Consider the following 19,152-nt stretch of genomic DNA (forward strand, 5'->3'; position numbering starts at 1 on the left):
GTGGGAAAGTTTTCAGCGGCAGGGACTGGGGACTAGTCAGGATCGAGGGAAAGATGAACCGAGCAAAGTACAGAGTTCCTTGATGAAAACCTGCTCCAGAGTGCTCAGGACCTCAGACTGGGGTGAAGGTTCACCTTCCAACAGGACAACAATCCTAAGCACACAGCCAAGACAACACAGGAGTGGCTTTGGGACAAATCTCTGAATGTCCTTATTGGCCCAGCCAGATCCTGGACTTGATCCCGATCAAACATCTCTGGAGAAACCTAAAAATAGCTGTGCAGCGACACTCCCCAACCAACCTGACCGAGCTTGAGAGGATCTGCAGAGAAGAATGGGAGAAACTCCCCAAATACAGGTGTGCCACGCTTGTAGCGTCATACCCAAGAAGACTTGAAGCTGTAATCGCTACCAAAGGTGCTTACGCAAAGTACTGAGTAAAGGGTCTGAATACTTACGTAAATGTGATATTTAAGTTTTATTTTTTGAAATGCATTTTTTCATGAAGACATTTTTATAATAATTTTTTTTCAGCATTTTTAGAATAAGGCTGTAATGTCACAATGTGGAAAAAGTGATATATATATCATTGTAACAAGCAGTCTTAAGGAATACTTACCTAACTTTTTTAGAGTGTAAAAGGTAACTTTTTATGTAATACACCACTTTGAAAGTTTGAATATACAAATCTGACTGTGATTTCTGATGGCTTTTCATCATTGTTTCAATCATCAAGGTAAAAGCAAGGACCATATGGTTTTGGTTGTTGATTCAATGTGTTCCCCAAACCAATACAAACATTTAACGCTATTTTGGGGCCATGTCGACCCAACACAAGGGAAGCCATGACCCAAAACTTAAAAAATCTGGCAATTGCATTTTCATCATTGAACTATAGGGTGCGCTACAGGCCGACCCGAGACTTCGCTGAAATAGCACAATATCAGGGTTTTGTTGAAAGCAAAAAATTATACAAGTGTGCCAATTTTCACGCTTCTATACCAAATCGAACAATATGGTCGTTTTGGGGATCTCTCCTGAACTATTTTGGCAACCAGATTTAATACTGCAATCTTCAGTTCACTCCATTTTTCAATTTTAATTGGAATATAATTTTTTGAATGTGATATAATTCTTTCTTCATTGACATGTAGATATAAGTGAATGTATACTGTTGAAATTTGGCCATAGAAACAATGACCAAAAAATTATATATTTTCAACATCCGTAAAAGACCTCTTCTGTAGAAGATTTTTATTTTTTTTCACCTTCATTTAACCAGGTAGGCCAGTTGAGAACAAGTTCTCATTTACAACTGTCACCTGGCCAAGATAAAGCAAAGCAGTGCGACAAAAACAACACAGTTACACATGGGATAAACAAACGTACAGTCAATAACACAATAGAAAAATATACAGTGTGTGCAAATGTAGTAAGATTAGGGAGGTAAGGCAATAAATAGGCAATAGTGGCGAAATAATTACAATTTAGCATTAACACTGGAGTGATAGATGTGCAGATGATGATGTGCAAGTAGAGATACTGGGGTGCAAAAGAGCAAAAATAAATAACAATATGGGTATGAGGTATGAGGTAGTTGGATGGGCTATTTACAGATGGGCTGTGTACAGGTACAGGGATCGGTAAGCTGCTCTGACAGCTGATGCTTAAAGTTAGTGAGGGAGTCTCCAGCTTCAGTGATTTTTGCAATTCGTTCCAGTCATTGGCAGCAGAGAACTGGAAGGAAAGGCGGCCAAAGTAGGAATTGGCTTTGGGGATGACCAGTGAAATATACCTGCTGGAGCGCGTGCTACGGGTGGGTGTTGCTATGGTGACCAGTGAGCTGAGATAAGGCGGGGCTTTACCTAGCAAAGACTTATAGATGACCTGGAGCCAGTGGGTCTGGCGACGAATATGAAGCGAGGACCAGCCAACGAGAGCATACAGGTCGCAGAGGTGGGTAGTATATGGGGCTTTGGTGACAAAACGGATGGCACTGTGATAGACTACATCTAATTTGCTGAGTAGAGTGTTGGAGGCTATTTTGTAAATGACATCGCCGAAGTCAAGGATCGGTAGGATAGTCAGTTTTACGAGGGTATGTTTAGCAGCATGAGTGAAGGAGGCTTTGTTGTGAAATAGGAAGCCAATTCTAGATTTAATTTTGGATTGGAGATCCTTAATGTGAGTCTGGAAGGAGAGTTTAGAGTCTGGAAAATACGTTTTTCAACATCTGGAAAAAAATATTTTAAACATATGGAAAATATGTATTTTCAACTTTAATTCAGAACCGTTTACCTAATTTCAACATCTGGAAGAGATGTCTAATTTTACTCACTGGGAGGTCTCCACCATTTTCAGAGTTTTGACTAGATGGGACACAGATTTTGTCAGATTTGACTTTCGTAGAAGGTTAGGAGAATTTACCCAGCAGGTAAGGAGAATTAAAATAGCAGGTTAGGATAATTAGGTTAAGTTTAGGAAAAGGGTTGGGTTAGGGTTAGCCAAAATACTAAACAAAATCTACTTTTGATCTCAATTTGACAAAAGCTGTACTCCTTCTAGCCAGGACCCATTTGCAGAGCATGATAGGCTTCATGTGCCGATTGAATGTACTTAAATGTTTAAAGGCCTGGTTGTATGTGTTGGGAATTGGTTTAAAATGCAAATTAATCACCATGAATATACATTTATTGATAACTCTGTATGTCCTGGCGACAGCGTCTTCGCCATTGATTTGGTTCTCACAAAACAGCCATCATTTTCCATCAGTTTTCATATGGTCGATTTTTCTTCATTTTGATATGCTTCGCTTGCCTTACTCTGACGTGTTACGTAAGCGACGCTGACAGACCGGATAGCAAGCTATGGTGAGCCAGCAGTTTCTCCAAATCAATATTTCTAGTATTTTAAAGGATTTCATCACTTTTTAACTTAATTTATGACCACATTCTAAACTGTCATTTTGTTTTACGTGTTTGCTGCATTTTAATTCCAATCTGCCATTTGCAGCCAGTGGAAACATGTTAGCTAGCTAGGTAGATTATGGCTAGCAACTTGTTATAGGTTTGAAGTACAGCTAACTTACTGTTACTAGCTAAGTGCTTTTGACTGTATCTTCACTGTGTGTTCGATATGTGATTTATTTGACAAGGGTCAAAGTCAGAGTGGAGGACATGGTCCCGGGGGAGGAAAAAAAGACGACAAGGTAAATAATCCATACTAGTAACGTTAGCTAGCTAGCTAACGTTACTCTGTCTCAAAATCTAGTAACGTTAGCTATCTAATGTTGTTAATAACACTAAAGCCAATCTTGTGAAAACTTGAATATTCATCTAACCAGTTTGCTACACATCGACTCTTTATGTCTGATAACTGGTCACACTGTTCTGTAAACTTTTGCTGGACTGTTCAGGATAAGAAAAAGAAATATGAACCACCAATCCCCACCAGGGTTGGGAAGAGGAAGAAGAAGAGCAAGGGACCTGATGCTGCCAGCAAGCTACCTCTTGGTAAGTTAGTTGGGCTACATTTAACTTGATACTTTTCATTGTCATGGCAGAGATCCTTTCTACTTACTGATGTTGAATTGTAAACCGCGACGGACTGCTGTTTACAATTTTACAACTGCTGCTTTTCCAGACAATTTTACCCGTTCCATACAACTGAATGATCTCTCTCTCTCTCTCTCTCTCAGTAACTCCCCACACGCACTGCAGGCTGAAGCTGCTGAAGCAGGAGCGGATCAAAGACTACCTGCTGATGGAGGAGGAGTTTATCAGGAACCAGGAACAGATGAAGCCCCTTGAGGAGAAACAAGAGGTAGTGTACTAGAAAATCTATTAAAACGTCTTGATCTTTATTGTTCCCGAAGGGCACTTAATGTGCAGGCAGCATATAAAACACAGGCTACATACTGTTCATATGGTCCTATCAGTAAAATATTTATCAGTCGATCTCTTTGCATCCCTATAAAACATAACACTATAAAGCCTTCACACTGCACCTTTTTATCTAAATATTAATGAATTCATCCATCCTCTGTTGTCCTACAGGAGGAGAGGTCTAAGGTAGATGATCTGAGAGGAACCCCCATGTCAGTGGGGAACCTGGAAGAGATCATCGATGACAACCACGCCATCGTTTCTACGTCTGTGGGCTCTGAGCACTATGTCAGCATCCTCTCCTTTGTAGACAAGGACCTGCTGGAGCCGGGCTGTTCCGTCCTTCTCAACCACAAGGTACTGACCGAGTCTGCCATTACTGACGGAGTCTGCCACTAAGCTGTGTTTGGCTGTTGCCCTGACTCTGGCAAAGCATTTATTGAAAGCTGATATTTACTGTACACTGCCATTGAGTGACGTGTGTGTTCACAGGTCCATGCCGTCATTGGGGTCCTAATGGATGACACTGATCCTCTTGTGACAGTGATGAAGGTGGAGAAGGCCCCACAGGAGACGTACGCTGACATTGGTGGACTGGATAACCAGATCCAGGAAATTAAGGTAGAGTAAAGTACAACAGGTCATGTTAATGCTCTACTCAGTCATAGCGTTTCAATGCATGACTCCCAAGATTTTTCCAAACCAAATATTCTGTATGCTTAATGTAAATGGTTACAGCTGGGTCCGTGGAGGCTAGTGTCACTTTAAATTGGAGTACAGAGTCATTGTAATGGCTTATATGGAACGATATCAAACACATGGTAAACATTTTTCCTGATTGACAACTATACTTGTGGCTCCCTGTGTTCCTCTCAGGAGTCTGTGGAGCTCCCTCTGACCCATCCGGAGTACTATGAAGAGATGGGCATCAAACCTCCTAAAGGAGTCATTTTATATGGCGCACCAGGGACAGGTAAAACAACTAAAACAATTGCAGACAATTGCAGACAGTTTTCCTGTGCACAGATTAAAAGGGCAATCTGCAGTTGCTACATTTGATTTCAGAGTTATTCATTAATTATATTTTCCCATTGATTCTTCAAGAATATAACTTATAAATGTCTCATGGACTTAAGTTCAACTGTCATATCCCATCAGAACCCAAAATATGAGCTTTTTCTACTCCAATGTTTGTAAACAAAGTAAATGTAAACAAACACTGTATAGCCTCAACATGGTTAAAGCTATAATTTTGATATCATGGATGGTCAGTCCATAGCTCAGTCTATGAATTTAAGTGGTTACATTTCTCCAGCCCCATCCTTCAGCTTTTTACTGAAACACTTTGTTATAGTTTCAACTGCTGATTGCAACTTTAAGCCTAATCCTGGACTAAAAAGCATTTTAAAAGGGAGATTCTCCATTGAACTTGCTTTGTAGTCCAAAACTACATCTAGAAACCGCCTCTAAAAGTGGCATAGTTTGACACTGTTCTTATGTGTTAGGGAAGACCCTACTGGCCAAGGCGGTGGCTAACCAGACGTCCGCAACTTTCCTGCGTGTGGTGGGCTCTGAGCTGATCCAGAAGTACCTGGGCGACGGGCCTAAGCTGGTCCGAGAGCTGTTCAGGGTGGCCGAGGAACACGCACCCTCCATCGTCTTCATCGATGAGATCGATGCCATCGGGACTAAAAGGCAAGGCTAGCGGACCGTGGTCATTGAGGTTGTGTGCAGAGTATGCGTCTTATGTTGATGAGGAGTTCATCATAATTATAATGAAAAAATACAGTAGGCTCATTTCATGTTCACAAATCTATAGACTACTTTATTGTTACATTATTGCACAGTGGGGGAAAAAGTACAAACAAGCACACACAAACCCACTTTCCTACCGCCATCCCCCTAAATACAACAGTTGTCATTAAGTATTTTACATGATCTTGGGCTGGCCTAGAGCATATCACAATATCAGAAACTTAAAGATTATATAAGGCACACGTCTTCACATGTGATGGTACTGAATAGTTATTGTTTTATAGCAGGGGTCTCCAACAGGTCGATCGCGAGCTACCAGTAGCTTGCATCCCACCCATGAGTAGCTCGTCAAACAATTCCACCTGTCATAAACAATGTGATAACCATCTTGTGGATTGAAAGAAGTACTTTCCCCATAACATTTACATTTAAGTCATTTAGCAGACGCTCTTATCCAGAGCGACTTACAAATTGGAAAGTTCATACATATTCATCCTGGTCCCCCCGTGGGAATTGAACCCGCAACCCTGGCGTTGCAAGCGCCATGCTCTACCAACTGAGCCACACGGGACCATAACCTTCTCAATTAAATGCTAACTGCAAAGTAGGCTTACCTGGCAGAAGTATATCATGAGTAAGTATATTATTTGTATCTATTATTTGTTATTTGCAAACTTTGCCATGAAATTAGCAACAGTACAGAACCATCGCAAAACTGGCACATTAGACGGGACATTTCAGACTCGATAGATGCGCAATTAAAGGGGAATGACACTCAAATCTAAATGTGTATTTTTTTAAATTCTGGGAAACTTTCTTATATGGTGTAAGCGTTAACGTGGATTCAGAACATCCCATTTTGTTGTTTCTCTATGAACAATTGTAATTTTTTCCTAAAACCAGGAAATTAATGAGAACACAATTTGGGGAAATAAGCAAATCAAATTTATACAAATGTATTTATATAGCCCTTCTTACATCAGCTGATATCTCAAAGTGCTGTACAAAAACCCCGCCTAAAACCCCAAACAGCAAGAAATGCAGGTGTAGAAGCACGGTGGCTAGGAAAAACTCCCTAGAAAGGCCAAAACCTAGGAAGAAACCTAGAGGAACCAGGCTATGAGGGGTGGCCAGTCCTCTTCTGGCTGTGCCGGGTGGAGATTATAACAGAACATGGCCAAGATGTTCAAATGTTCATAAATGGCAGAGACAGCAAGGGCGGTTCGTTGCTCCAGAGCCTTTCCGTTCACCTTCACACTCCTGGGCCAGACTACACTCAATCATATGACCCACTGAAGAGATGAGTCTTCAGTAAAGACTTAAAAGTTGAGACCAAGTCTGCGTCTCTCACATGGGTAGGCAGACCATTCCATAAAAATTGAGATCTATAGGAGAAAGCCCTGCCTCCAGCTGTTTGCTTAGAAATTCTAGGGACAATTAGGAGGCCTGCGTCTTGTGACCGTAGCGTACGTGTAGGTATGTACGGCAGGACCAAATCGGAAAGATGGGTAGGAGCAAGCCCATGTAATGCTTTGTAGGTTAGCAGTAAAACCTTGAAATCAGCCCCGGCCTTAACAGGAAGCCAGTGTAGGGAGGCTAGCACTGGAGTAATATGATCAAATGTTTTGGTTCTAGTCAGGATTCTAGCAGCCGTATTTAGCACTAACTGAAGTTTATTTAGTGCTTTATCTGGGTAGCTGGAAAGTAGAGCATTGCAGTAGTCTAACCTAGAAGTAACAAAAGCATGAATTAATTTTTCTGCAACATTTTTGGACAGAAAATTTCTGATTTTTGCAATGTTACGTAGATGGAAAAAAGCTGTCCGTGAAACAGTCTTGATATGTTCGTCAAAAGAGAGATCAGGGTCCAGAGTAATGCCGAGGTCCTTCACAGTTTTATTTGAGACGACTTTACAACCATCAAGATTAATTGTCAGATTCAACAGAATATCTCTTTGTTTCTTGGGACCTAGAACAAGCATCTCTGTTGTGTCCGAGTTTAAAAGTAGAACGTTTTCAGCCATCCACTTCCTTATGTCTGAAACACAGGCTTCTAGCGAGGGCAATTTTGGGGCTTCACCATGTTTCATTGAAATGTACAGCTGTGTGTCGTCCGCATAGCAGTGAAAGTTAACATTAGTTAACATTAAGCAGATTTTTAGGGCCCCCTTAGTTTTTTATTAGCCATTATTTTACCAGGTACATTGACAATTGAAGGGGGGGATAAGAATGTGCCTATTTGAAAGCTAGAAAAAAATAAGTAGTGACAAGTAAATAAAATATATACACTGCTCAAAAAAATAAAGGGAACACTTAAAGAGATGAGATGAGAGAGATGAGATCCTCAGAGCCCTTGTGAGACCATATGCTGACACATGCACATTTGTGGCCTGCTGGAGGTCATTTGTCTTGCTAATTGCCTATAATTTCCACCTTTTGTCTATTCCATTTGCACAACAGCATGTGAAATTTATTGTCAATCAGTGTTGCTTCCTAAGTGGACAGTTTGATTTCACAGAAGTGTGATTGACTTGGAGTTACATTGTGTTGTTTAAGTGTTCCCTTTATTTTTTTGAGCAGTGTATATCACAAATTCACTTACTTAGCTAGCAAATGCAGCTAGCTAGTTTAGCCTTCTCAAACACCCAGCTCAAACAGAGAGGGATGCTATGTTAGCTAGCTGGCTATGACTATCCAACACTGGAACTCTTCCAAGTCAAGGTACGATTTTGGTTTTATTAATTTATTGCCGCCGGGACCCGCTAGTGTAACTGCTAAACTGTTTGCTGCTGACTACTCTGTACAGCATGATTGCAGGATTGTAGCAGGTTTACTAACGCGTTAATTCTAGTAGCTATGACGTTAATATGGTGACAACGATGTAGGCTGTGTGTGGCAGTTAGCAGTTATGATATGAAGGTTTGGCTTAGAAATAATTTTTTGTCTGGTCACAGACAGCTGATGTGTTGTGAACTGAAGTCCACAAGCTTCCACTCTGCTACTGCTCCTAGCAGTACCTGTGCCAGATTTGGGCCTGTGTCACTCTCATAGAGGGAGCGTGTCTGTAGCACCGGACTTCGCATCTCCCACTCCTCTATGGTGTAGTGAGCAGTCAGTCACGTAGCTTTCTGTTACCCTGGAGGTCCACCCGTCTGTGGTGTAAGTCGCTCTGGATAAGAGCGTCTGCTAAATGACTTAAATGTAAATGTAAATGTGTAGTGAGCAGTCAGTCACGTAGCTTTACGTTGCCCTGGAGGTCCACTCCTCTGTGGTGTAGTGAGCAGTCACAGTCACGTAGCTTTCTGTTATCCTGGAGGTCGACTCCTCTGTGGTGTAGTGAGCAGTCACAGTCACGTAGCTTTCTGTTATCCTGGAGGTCCACTCCTCTGTGGTGTAGTGAGCAGTCACAGTCACGTAGCTTTCTGTTGCCCTGGAGGTCCACTCCTCTGTGGTGTAGTGAGCAGTCAGTCACGTAGCTTTACGTTGCCCTGGAGGTCCACTCCTCTGTGGTGTAGTGAGCAGTCAGTCACGTCGCTTTCCGTTGCCCTGGAGGTCCACCAGTTTGTGGTGAGGGCAACAGAGGATGCCTTGGATAATTCGTCGACAGTTTTGATATTTTCCTGTTCATAAAGATCTAGCACGATCTTCATACTGAAGTGGGGGCGAGAGGGAATTTCGTAGCGTGGCTCAAGCACTTCCACCATATTTTTAAACACTTTGTTTTCCACAACAGAGTATGGCCTCATGTCTGCAGCTATAAACATCCCAATAGATTTGGTGATGGCTTCAGCCCGGTCTGATTCTGCAGCAAAGGGCTTAAACGCTGCTGTGAGAAGTTGTCTCTTGGCTGAGTTGGCTCCCGTCACTGACACACCAGGGTGATGAAGCTTTAAATGTGTGGCCACGCTCTATGTATTTCCATGATCATACGGCTTTCTTGTGGCACAATGCCTACACACCGTAATGGTGTTGTTCACCACCCTTCTTCTGTCATCATATTTGACAAGGAAACCAAAATGCTCCCATACATGAGACTTAAATGAAGCAGGAGGCTTTTCCAGTTCTTCAGCTCCTCCGCCAGCCATGGCTGTCACTGCTCTTTTTTCTTCTTTGCTTTTTGCAACGCGAGCATCCAGGATTGATTCGTTGGGATTCAACATGACAAAATAATCAAATCAACCTTCAGGCTTCAGAGTAAAACACAGCACGCATCTGTCTTTATCTTTTCACTGAAACTCTGCATTGAGATTTAGGGAATTATTACTTTATAAAGTAACAGCGGCAGTAAAACTGTATTTCACACTATGATGGTTAAACTTTGTAATTGATCCGAGGTTCACATGCATGCCGAACCGTGTGGGGGGGTGATCCGTACGGATCATGGATCAACTACGGTCCGTTACACCACTAGCACTCACTATTGTAAGTCGCTCTTATCTAGAGTGTCTGCTAAATGACTCAAATGTAAATGCTGTTTGTATGTAGATGCAGGCAAGAGTGTGCAAGGCGGTATTGAACGTGTCACTGCCTCTCACCTTGATTACCCAAACCTCATGATGTGTATAGGGGAAATTAGAGTATCATGTAGTAACCTAAACCTATCGCTGTTACATTGAGCTGGGTGAATGGAATATGAATGACAATCATCCAATATGCTGTAATAGAAATAAGGCCATGCTCCAAAAAAAAATTGTCCTCCCTCATCTTAAACGGCACCGACTGCCACTGGATTACAGTACTATGTTTTGTATACTTCAATGAGCCTCCATGTATAGGAGGTAATCTCTACAATTGTATGGTGTGTCTCAGTGGTTGAGGGTGTGGGCTGAGTACTGTGTCCTCTGCAGGTATGACTCTAACTCAGGAGGAGAGCGGGAGATCCAGAGGACTTTGCTGGAGCTGCTTAACCAGCTGGATGGCTTTGATTCCAGAGGTGATGTCAAGGTCATTATGGCCACCAACAGGATAGAGACCCTGGACCCTGCACTCATCAGACCAGGTACACGATAACATTATTATATGACTATGAATCTTCAATTGAAATTACAATGCCAACCTAAATTAATACTGACTTTGAGCAAGTAATGATTGGAGATGCAGTATCAAATTTATTTGTAAAACCCTTTTTTCATCAGCCGATGTCACAAAGTGCTGTACAGAAACCCAGCCTAAAACCCCAAACAGCAAGCAATGCAGCTCTAGAAGCACGGTGGCTAGGAAAAACTCCCTAGAAAGGCCAGAACCTAGAAAAGGAACCAGGCTCTGAGGGGTGGCCAGTCCTCTTCTGGCTGTGCCTGTTGGAGATTATAACAGTACATGGCCAAGATGTTCAAACGTTCGTAGATGACCAGCAGGGGCGAATAATAACAGTGGTTGTAGAGGGTGCAACAGGTCAGCAGGCCAGGTATTCCCGAGGCATGGTCCTAGGGCTCAGGTCCTCCGAGAGAAGAGAGTTAGGGGGAGCATACTTAAATTCACACAGGACAAGACCGGAGAAATAACAGACTGATCCTAGCACCCCAACACAAACTATTGCAGCATAAATACTGGAGGCTGAGACAGGAGGGGTCGGGAGACCCTGTCCGGCGATACCCCCGAACAGGGCCAACCAGGCAGGATATAACCCCCACCCACTTTGCCAAAGCACAGCCCCCACACCACTAGAGGGATATCTTCAAATCACCAACTTACTACCCTGAGACAAGGCCGAGTATAGCCCATGAAGATCTCCCCCACTGCACGAACCCAACCCAGACAGGAAGATCACGTATCTTATGTGATTGCCCCAAGGAGCATGTCCTCTGATTTGGTATATCTTTTTGTCCCCCACTCCTCAGGCCGTATTGACCGTAAAATAGAGTTCCCCCTGCCGGATGAGAAGACCAAGCGAAGGATCTTCCAGATCCACACCAGCAGGATGACTGTGGCAGACGATGTGACCCTGGACGAACTGATCCTGGCCAAGGATGACCTCTCCGGAGCTGACATCAAGGTGCAGTAACAAGCTGGGAGATAGAAAGACTGTATGCCCTTCTATTTAACTTTTACCTTCTGGTTTTCCTGCCATCCTGTGGCACCTCAAAGAATTTTCACTGAAGTGTTTAACTTATTTCTCTCATTTCAGGCCATTTGTACAGAGGCAGGACTGATGGCTCTGAGAGAGCGCAGGATGAAGGTGACGAACGAGGACTTTAAGAAGTCAAAGGAGAACGTGTTGTATAAGAAACAGGAAGGGACACCAGAGGGACTATACCTCTGACAGGGACGGAACGCACTTCAGAAATGTCCTGTTCTTTCACTTACTGCTTCAAACTGTTATTGACTAGTAAAACCTTTCATACATGTTCATTGTATAGTTTGGACTAGATGTAGCCAGCTGTTTGGTATTCAATTCTGCAGCTATTAAAGAAAGTTGGCTTTCTGAACAAATGAACAATCTTGTATTATGGTCTGTTACCATAACCTAAGTATCACCTCTTGAAGTACAATAATAGTAAATAAACAATTTGAAACAATTCAGATTTTTATTTCAAATAAAGTACATATAGATTTTTTTTTTCATCCATGGTCAATTCTTGTTTAATATTTAATTAAAGCAACAGGTTAAGAAATCAACCAATTACAATATTTCCATAATGTGCAGCTGACTATTGTTTCAGGCAGGGAAAGAGATAATTGGACAACAACTTTGCATATAAATGAACTGAGTGACAACTAAAAAACAAACAAATCTACTATAACCAACAAAGATATTAAAGTATGTCACATAACAAAGTAGGTCATGGTAGCTTCTTGCTGTTCCAGGTGGTTGTCCTGCCCTTGAACCTGCATTTAAAAAGGGAGAGTAAAACACAGGACAATACATTAAGAGTTCAGATTAATGCAGCGATTTGCTGTATCAGACTATACCTCAATGACTTCAAACTGGAATCTCCTCTCCAGCAGAGCTTTCCTTTGTACCACCACCTGACAATAGTGATGGACAAAGAGAGAGAGAAGTTGTGATGTGAGGATGGCAGTGGTATTGTACAATTAGTTTTGCTCTTACTCACAGACACAGAAACACCAATGATAATGGCCAGAGCAATGATGAGGATGAGGGCAGCAAAGCCTGGATTGATGGTCATCATTTCCATGTGTGGGTGGTCATAGTGAAAGAATAGGACCTTGATGGAGTCCCTCGCCACCTCTAGTCTCCGGCCGTCCACCTCAAACCCAAACTTGTTGCTTTTCAACTAGACGGGATGGCAAAACAGTTACATTTCACTGCATAGTTAAAGCAAAATATTAGCACCAGGCATGTCCGATTGAACAGACCTTTATACAAAAAAAGTATTATTTCTTAAAATATGGAGCCCCCATCGACTGTTAGAGATATTCAATGACTTTACAAGCAAACAGCCTTTTTGAAATGTCTGAAAGCAGATACAGCTCTTACAAAATGTCTCACATCTCTCTCAATGTAGTAGGCCACAGTTGCTATGTCCACTGGCTCTTTGTCTGTCCTGTTGTCAGTCAGGCGGATGGACACTACTTGGTATAGTTCCCGCACCTGAGGAGGTGGCCGACCGGCACAAATAACACATTCATAAAGACAGAGCTCACTCACAATCTCAAACGATAATCTGTGAGGAAACATGCCTGCTTACTCACAGTTATGTCTAAGATCTGTGTTTTATCCAGCGTATATTCCCTGTCCAGCTTTAATACCAACTGCCTGAAACAACAATGGTGCCGTGACAACATAACTTTTCAATAAAAATTGTATTTAATAAAAACTGCATATCAATGGGTTACTACAGAGGAAGGACACAAACCTTCGTATCTCATCCATGGTTTTTGCAACAGGTGTGAACGCCACTTTAAATGTGAATTGAATATCAATTACACTACAAATGAAAGAGAGAACATAGTTATTGGTCACCTATCATGTATTTTAGAAACAATATATAATACATATTAATGATAAAATATATAGTTTTCTTCATGATTTCACTCACTGGACTGTGACCAGCCTGTCACATTTGAGGGGGTCATGTGTCTTGTCAGAGACTGGGACTCCAGCCTTGTTAACACACCAGCATAGTTTGGTGTCCTCCTCCTCTCTGCACTGTTTAGGTCTGAACATACCAGCTCCATCACAGTTTGGATGGTACTTTGTCCCTAAACTCCCCCCAGTTAACATGGTTCCTGTCCTGTGCTTGCTCAACATCTCCAGGTGTATTAGACGACACTTGGGAGTCACTGATGAAGAGTTCAATAACATGAGATATTTCCAATTTCATATATCATTCCAAACTTACTCAGATATCAGATAGACATAGCCTACAGAGTAATGTGTGTGGATTTATATAAAGGAAGCAATTGAACCACTTAATTTATGTCCAAGCCTAAATGTCTAAAATCATACTGATATACAAGGCAAATCCCACTGCAGATAAGAGATGTAAGCCACAGAAGATGGTCTTACACTGGGTGCAGTTGACAGTGATGTTGTCATAGCCTCGGAACACAGGTTCACAGGTGCCACAGCGGTTGACATGGCAGGTGACATACTGGTTGTGATGACATACAGCTTCTCCACACACTGTGTCAACTTCACAGTCTTCCCGGACAGGAAATGCATCATCATTACATTCTTTATCTGTGATCAGAATAAAGAACATCATGAATGGAAGTTATTTTCAAATATAGAAAAGGTAAAAGTTCTGTTGATCTGATTTCTGGAAAAAAACGTAAATACAGCTATGAGAAAGCTATGAAGACTACATGATATCCATGGTACCATATATTTCACTAATGAAATTCTACATCACCATAGCACAGCCTGAGTAGTTGGTATCAAGTAGAAATGTAGCATATAGTTAGTAGCATGTAAAGGCAGAGGCCAATCCAGTAAACTCACAGAAGCACATTATAATAGGTTAAAGGTCATCTGAAGTGTCAGACTCACCTGAGACAGCCAGAGTGGATGCTCTACTACTCTGAAGGATAAGCAGTAATGAGACTATATAAAGCTTCTCTACCCTCATGTCTGTGTTTCCTCTCTCCTTCCCTCCTGACTCTAAAGTGTACACTCCGGTGTGCTCCGTTCCACACCATTAAGCTGTGATGTCGTTATCCCGCAGGAAATGCACACAAGCATCCCTCAGGATTCACAATGTGTGAAAGGCTTAGAGCTTATTTTTAAATAAAGGTTGGCAGACCAGTGTTGGGAAACAAAACATTCATTTTCAATTATCGGAGTAATCTATTTTTTTATCATTTTAAACTCAAGTCCTTGACATAAAAATAGATATTAAATCCATCAAAATATGGACATTTTTTGAATTAACACATAATACAGTATATGTGTAAAATCATTTATTCACTGTTTGAAAAGTAAAATGCTATTTTTTCTGAGGACACTGTTCTATTGGTCAGTGCACGACGTCTGAGTGTCCACAGTAGTGTCTGAGGAAGCCAGGGCCCTGTTGCACTGTGGGAAGAGTTTTAGAGCCTCAGTCCTCCAGCAGTATGTCCACCTCCTCCACGGGAACTCTGTCTGAGCTCCTGCTGTCATCAGGTCCAGGAACTCCTGCACGTGCTCAGGAAAGAGCTGCACCGTGTCCATGTATAAACCCTGTGGATAGACACACACAAACACACACGTCAGAAACAGGTTCATATATTCTGACTTGAACACACCAAAGAGCTACTAATTATCACTGTTTCATCATTTCATCTGTCACTGTGCTCACCTTGGCCCATCCTAGAGAGCCCTCTTCCCTTCTCCACTTTCCCTTCTGACACCTATAGTACACAACAAAACACCAGACGTCAGCTTCAGCCATACTTCCAATGCTCCTTCATCATTCGGCTATTGGAACAAACAGAGGTTCTGATAACTGGATAATGATTTAGGGGTATGTTTTAAAGAGGTGTCTTACCAGGAAATTCATGTACATCCTCCACAGCAACGGACCGTGGGACCCCGTGCTCTGTTGCTATGGCGTTCTCAAACAGTGAGCGAATACGGTTGCTTAGGCCGTTCTCTGGAAGGGTGGAGAAGGTGTCGCCATAGCAACCAGACCTGCCAAGAAAGCAATAACAACTTGCGAAAAAACATCCAGTTAGCTAACCAAATGAACTTCAATCTAAATGTGAGCTACTGCAGACTAGTACTATCTATTTGTGTGTGTGTGTTCTGTTATCAACATTATTTGATTAAATTGATACTGATTAAAGTCTTCCATCCCTAGTGTTCCCACGTATGTAGAGTCCACCAGCTGCTTCCTCTGCTGCTCTGCACTGATGGCGAACAGGCGCGGCACGACACTGGCACTAGCCTTGGCCACGCTGTGGAATAAGCGGCGTGCCCTGCCGCCGCTGTGGTAGCGGTTCTCCATCTGCACATAGAGCTGCCACAGGGGGGCACTCGAGGCAGAGCAGGCTAGCACCGAGGTCAGCGCCAGTCTGAGATGGCTGACTGGGTACACGCTGGTGCTGCTGTGGTAGCACAGCAGTGCCGCCTGCTGGACAGCCAGGGCCTCACACTCTGAGGCAGCAGAGCTCTGTGTCTGTGTGTCGCTCGCTGCTAGCTGACCCCTGGGCTGACATACTGGGGTGTTGCTCCAGCCTCTCCCTGGCCAGGCTGACATCTGCAGCATCAGGTAATGGAACAGGGCATAACACCCCACTAGCCCTTTGACCTGCCCGGCAGGGAGCTCACCACCGCCTGCTCATATGCCTTCCTGGGCTTCAGAACGGCCACTGGAGCCACCTGTCCAGTGAAGGGGGCATACGAACTACCCTCTGCTAACTTGGTGAGGATATAGACTGCTGGTGAAGACACGGCGGTAGTGGTATTAGGTTTGTTAGGTTTAGGTTTGTTTTATTAGGATCCCCATTAGCTGTTGCAAAAGCAGCAGCTACTCTTCCTGGCGTCCACACAAAACATGAAACATAATACAGAATGACATAATACAGAACATCAACAGACAAGAACAGCTCAAGGACAGAACTGTATAAAGGCACACATAGCTTACATATCAATGCATACAGACCAACTATCTAGGTTAAATAGGGGAGAGGAGTTGTGCTGTGAGGTGTTGCTTTATTTGTTTTTTGAAACCAGGTTTGCTGTTTCTTTGAGCAATATGAGATGGAAGGAAGTTCCATGCATCAAGGGCTCTATATAATACTGTACGCTTTCTTGAACTTGTTCTGGATTTGGGGACTGTGAAAACACCCCTGGTGGCATGTCTGGTGGGATAAGTGTGTGTGTCAGAGCTGTGTGTAACTTGACTATGCAAACAATTTGGGATTTTCAACAGATGAATGTGATGCAGTCAGTCTCTCCTCAACTCTTAGCCAAGAGAGACTGGCATGCATAGTATTTATATCAGCCCTCTGATTACAATTAAGAGCAAAACGTGGTGCGTTGTTCTGGGCCAGCTGCAGCTTAACTAGGTCTTTCCTTGCAGCACTGGACAACACGACTGGACAATACTCAAGATTAGACAACACTAGAGCCTACTTAACCTAGTGACAGTCTTCCCTGCCACTGCTCCGCCCGTACCCCCTCGCCAGGCCTCCTTCACCTCCAGCCCCCCTGCCACGCCCAGACCCGTGTCGAACACCTTGTGGGCCTCGTCCAGATTCCCTAGCAGCCACTCCAGGTGGGCGTACTCCCTCCACAGGCTCAGCCAGCGCTTGGCCAGGCGCTTGCTCCTCTTCCCCTGGGCTTTCACACGCTTCTTGTTTCTTCCACGCACGTACCTCAGCACCTTCATGTTACATATAGTGCGAAGGAGAAGGGACACAGAGAGACATGAGCATTAGTGGGAGAATCTCAGTGGAGAATGAGAGGGGGAAGGACACATGGTTCGGCATTAAAAAGGACTGAAGACATGTACATTTACAATTACTTTTAATTCCTTCACGATTAGAAAAAGCCATTCAAACCAAAGGAACTGCCCTTGGCTGAGCATATGCTTGCCTGACTCTAAAGCTTGTAGCTAGGGTAACCTGGTGTTACCTTGAGCTTCTCATTCTGGATCCAGTGTAGTGAGAAGACGGCTCTCTCCTGAGCAGAGAACAGAAACTCCTCCCCCTGCTTACACAGCCAAGCCCCCCTCCTGGTGCCCTGCATCGAAGTCATGTGACCCACGGGGCTGACGGGAAGGTCATCAAAGGTGAGTCAGGATCATGAACGTCTCCCAGCAGAGCCAGGTCGTCCAGCAGCAGGCTCCAGGAACTGTAGGCTATAACAGGAAGTGTCAGCAGGATTTAATAAATATTTTCCTCATCAATCTACACACAATACCCCCTAATGACAAAGCCAAAACAGGTTTTTAGAAATTTTTGCAAATGTACTAAAAATTAAAAAATTAAAAAAATTACATAAGTATTCAGACTCTTTGCTATGAGACTCAAAATTGATATCAGGTGCATCCTGTTTCCATTGATCATCCTTCTACAACTTGATTGGAGTCCACCTGTGGTAAATTAAATTTATTGGACATGATTTGGAAAGGCACACACCTGTTTATATAAAGTCCCACAGTTGACAGTGCATGTCAGAGCAAAATCCAAGCCATGAGGTCGAAGAAAAACATTTCACAGCATTGAAGGTCCCCAAGAACAGTGGCCTCCATCATTCTTAAATGAAAGAAGTTTGAAACCACCAAGACTCTTCCTAGAGCTGGCCTCCCGGTCAAACTGAGCAATCGGGAGAGAAGGGCCTTGGTCAGGGAGGTAATCAAGAACCAAATGGTCACTCTGACAGAGCTCCAGAGTTCCTCTGTGGAGATGGCAGAACGTTCCAGAAGGACAACCATCTCAGCAGCACTCCACCAATCAGGCCTTTATGGTAGAGTGGCCAGACGGAAGCCACTCCTCAGTAAAAGGCACATGACAGCCTGCTTGGAGTTTGCCAAGAGGCACCTAAAGGACTCTCAGACCATGACAAACAAGATTCTCTGGTCTGATGAAACCAAGATTAAACCCTTTCGCCTGAATACCAAGCGTCACGTCTGGAGGAAACCTGGCACCATCCCTACGGTGAAGCATGGTGGTGGCATCATCATGCTGTGGGGATGTATTTCAGCGGCAGGGACTGGGAGACTAGTCAAGATCGAGGGAAAGATGAACGGAGAAAAGTACAGAGATCCTTGATTAAAACCTGCTCAGGACTTCAGACGGGGGTTGAAGGTTCACCTTCCAACAGGACAACGACCCTAAGCACACAGCCAAGACAACACAGTAGTGGCTTCTGGTCTCTGAATGTCCGAGCCAGAGCCCGGACTTGAACCCGATCCCCATCCAACCTGACAGAGCTTGAGAGGATCTGCAGAAAAGAATGGGGAGGAACTCCCCAAATCGAGGATGTAATTGCTGCCAAAGGTGCTTCAACAAAGTAGCGAGTAAAGGGTCTGAATACTTATGTAAATATGATATTTCAGTTGTATTTATTTTTATACATTTCTAAAAACCTGTTTTTGCTTTGTCATTATGGGGTATTGTGTGTAGAT

At 43.2% G+C, this 19,152-nt stretch overlaps 1 protein-coding gene and 1 long non-coding RNA gene across 2 annotated transcripts; one reads left to right on the forward strand and one right to left on the reverse strand.

Moving 5' to 3' along the window:
• Positions 1 to 2,818: 2,818 nt before the first annotated feature.
• On the forward strand, positions 2,819 to 12,190 carry LOC120060407 (26S proteasome regulatory subunit 4). The gene is made up of 11 exons (XM_039009712.1): positions 2,819 to 2,870; positions 3,155 to 3,208; positions 3,416 to 3,512; positions 3,698 to 3,822; positions 4,056 to 4,241; positions 4,377 to 4,505; positions 4,761 to 4,857; positions 5,390 to 5,579; positions 10,486 to 10,637; positions 11,476 to 11,630; positions 11,763 to 12,190. The coding sequence occupies exons 1-11, from the start codon at positions 2,868 to 2,870 to the stop codon at positions 11,895 to 11,897; spliced, it is 1,323 nt and encodes a 440-aa protein (XP_038865640.1). The 5' UTR covers positions 2,819 to 2,867; the 3' UTR covers positions 11,898 to 12,190.
• On the reverse strand, positions 12,149 to 16,811 carry LOC120060410. Its single transcript, XR_005478224.1, has 5 exons — positions 15,568 to 16,811; positions 15,379 to 15,430; positions 13,639 to 15,260; positions 12,548 to 13,527; positions 12,149 to 12,463 (listed from the first exon to the last, which is right to left on the reverse strand). It is a non-coding gene; the product is annotated as an uncharacterized LOC120060410 (long non-coding RNA).
• Between the last annotated feature and the right edge of the window lie 2,341 nt (positions 16,812 to 19,152).

The sequence above is a fragment of the Salvelinus namaycush genome, chromosome 15, assembly GCF_016432855.1.
Source record: "Salvelinus namaycush isolate Seneca chromosome 15, SaNama_1.0, whole genome shotgun sequence".
Taxonomy (NCBI): domain Eukaryota; kingdom Metazoa; phylum Chordata; class Actinopteri; order Salmoniformes; family Salmonidae; genus Salvelinus; species Salvelinus namaycush.

Excerpts from the sequence above, each read along its gene's own strand:
- LOC120060407 (XM_039009712.1), top strand. Across the intron at positions 3,823-4,055 it reads CCCTTGAGGAGAAACAAGAG|GAGGAGAGGTCTAAGGTAGA; the intron begins GTAGTGTACTAG and ends GTTGTCCTACAG. Across the intron at positions 5,580-10,485 it reads GATGCCATCGGGACTAAAAG|GTATGACTCTAACTCAGGAG; the intron begins GCAAGGCTAGCG and ends TGTCCTCTGCAG.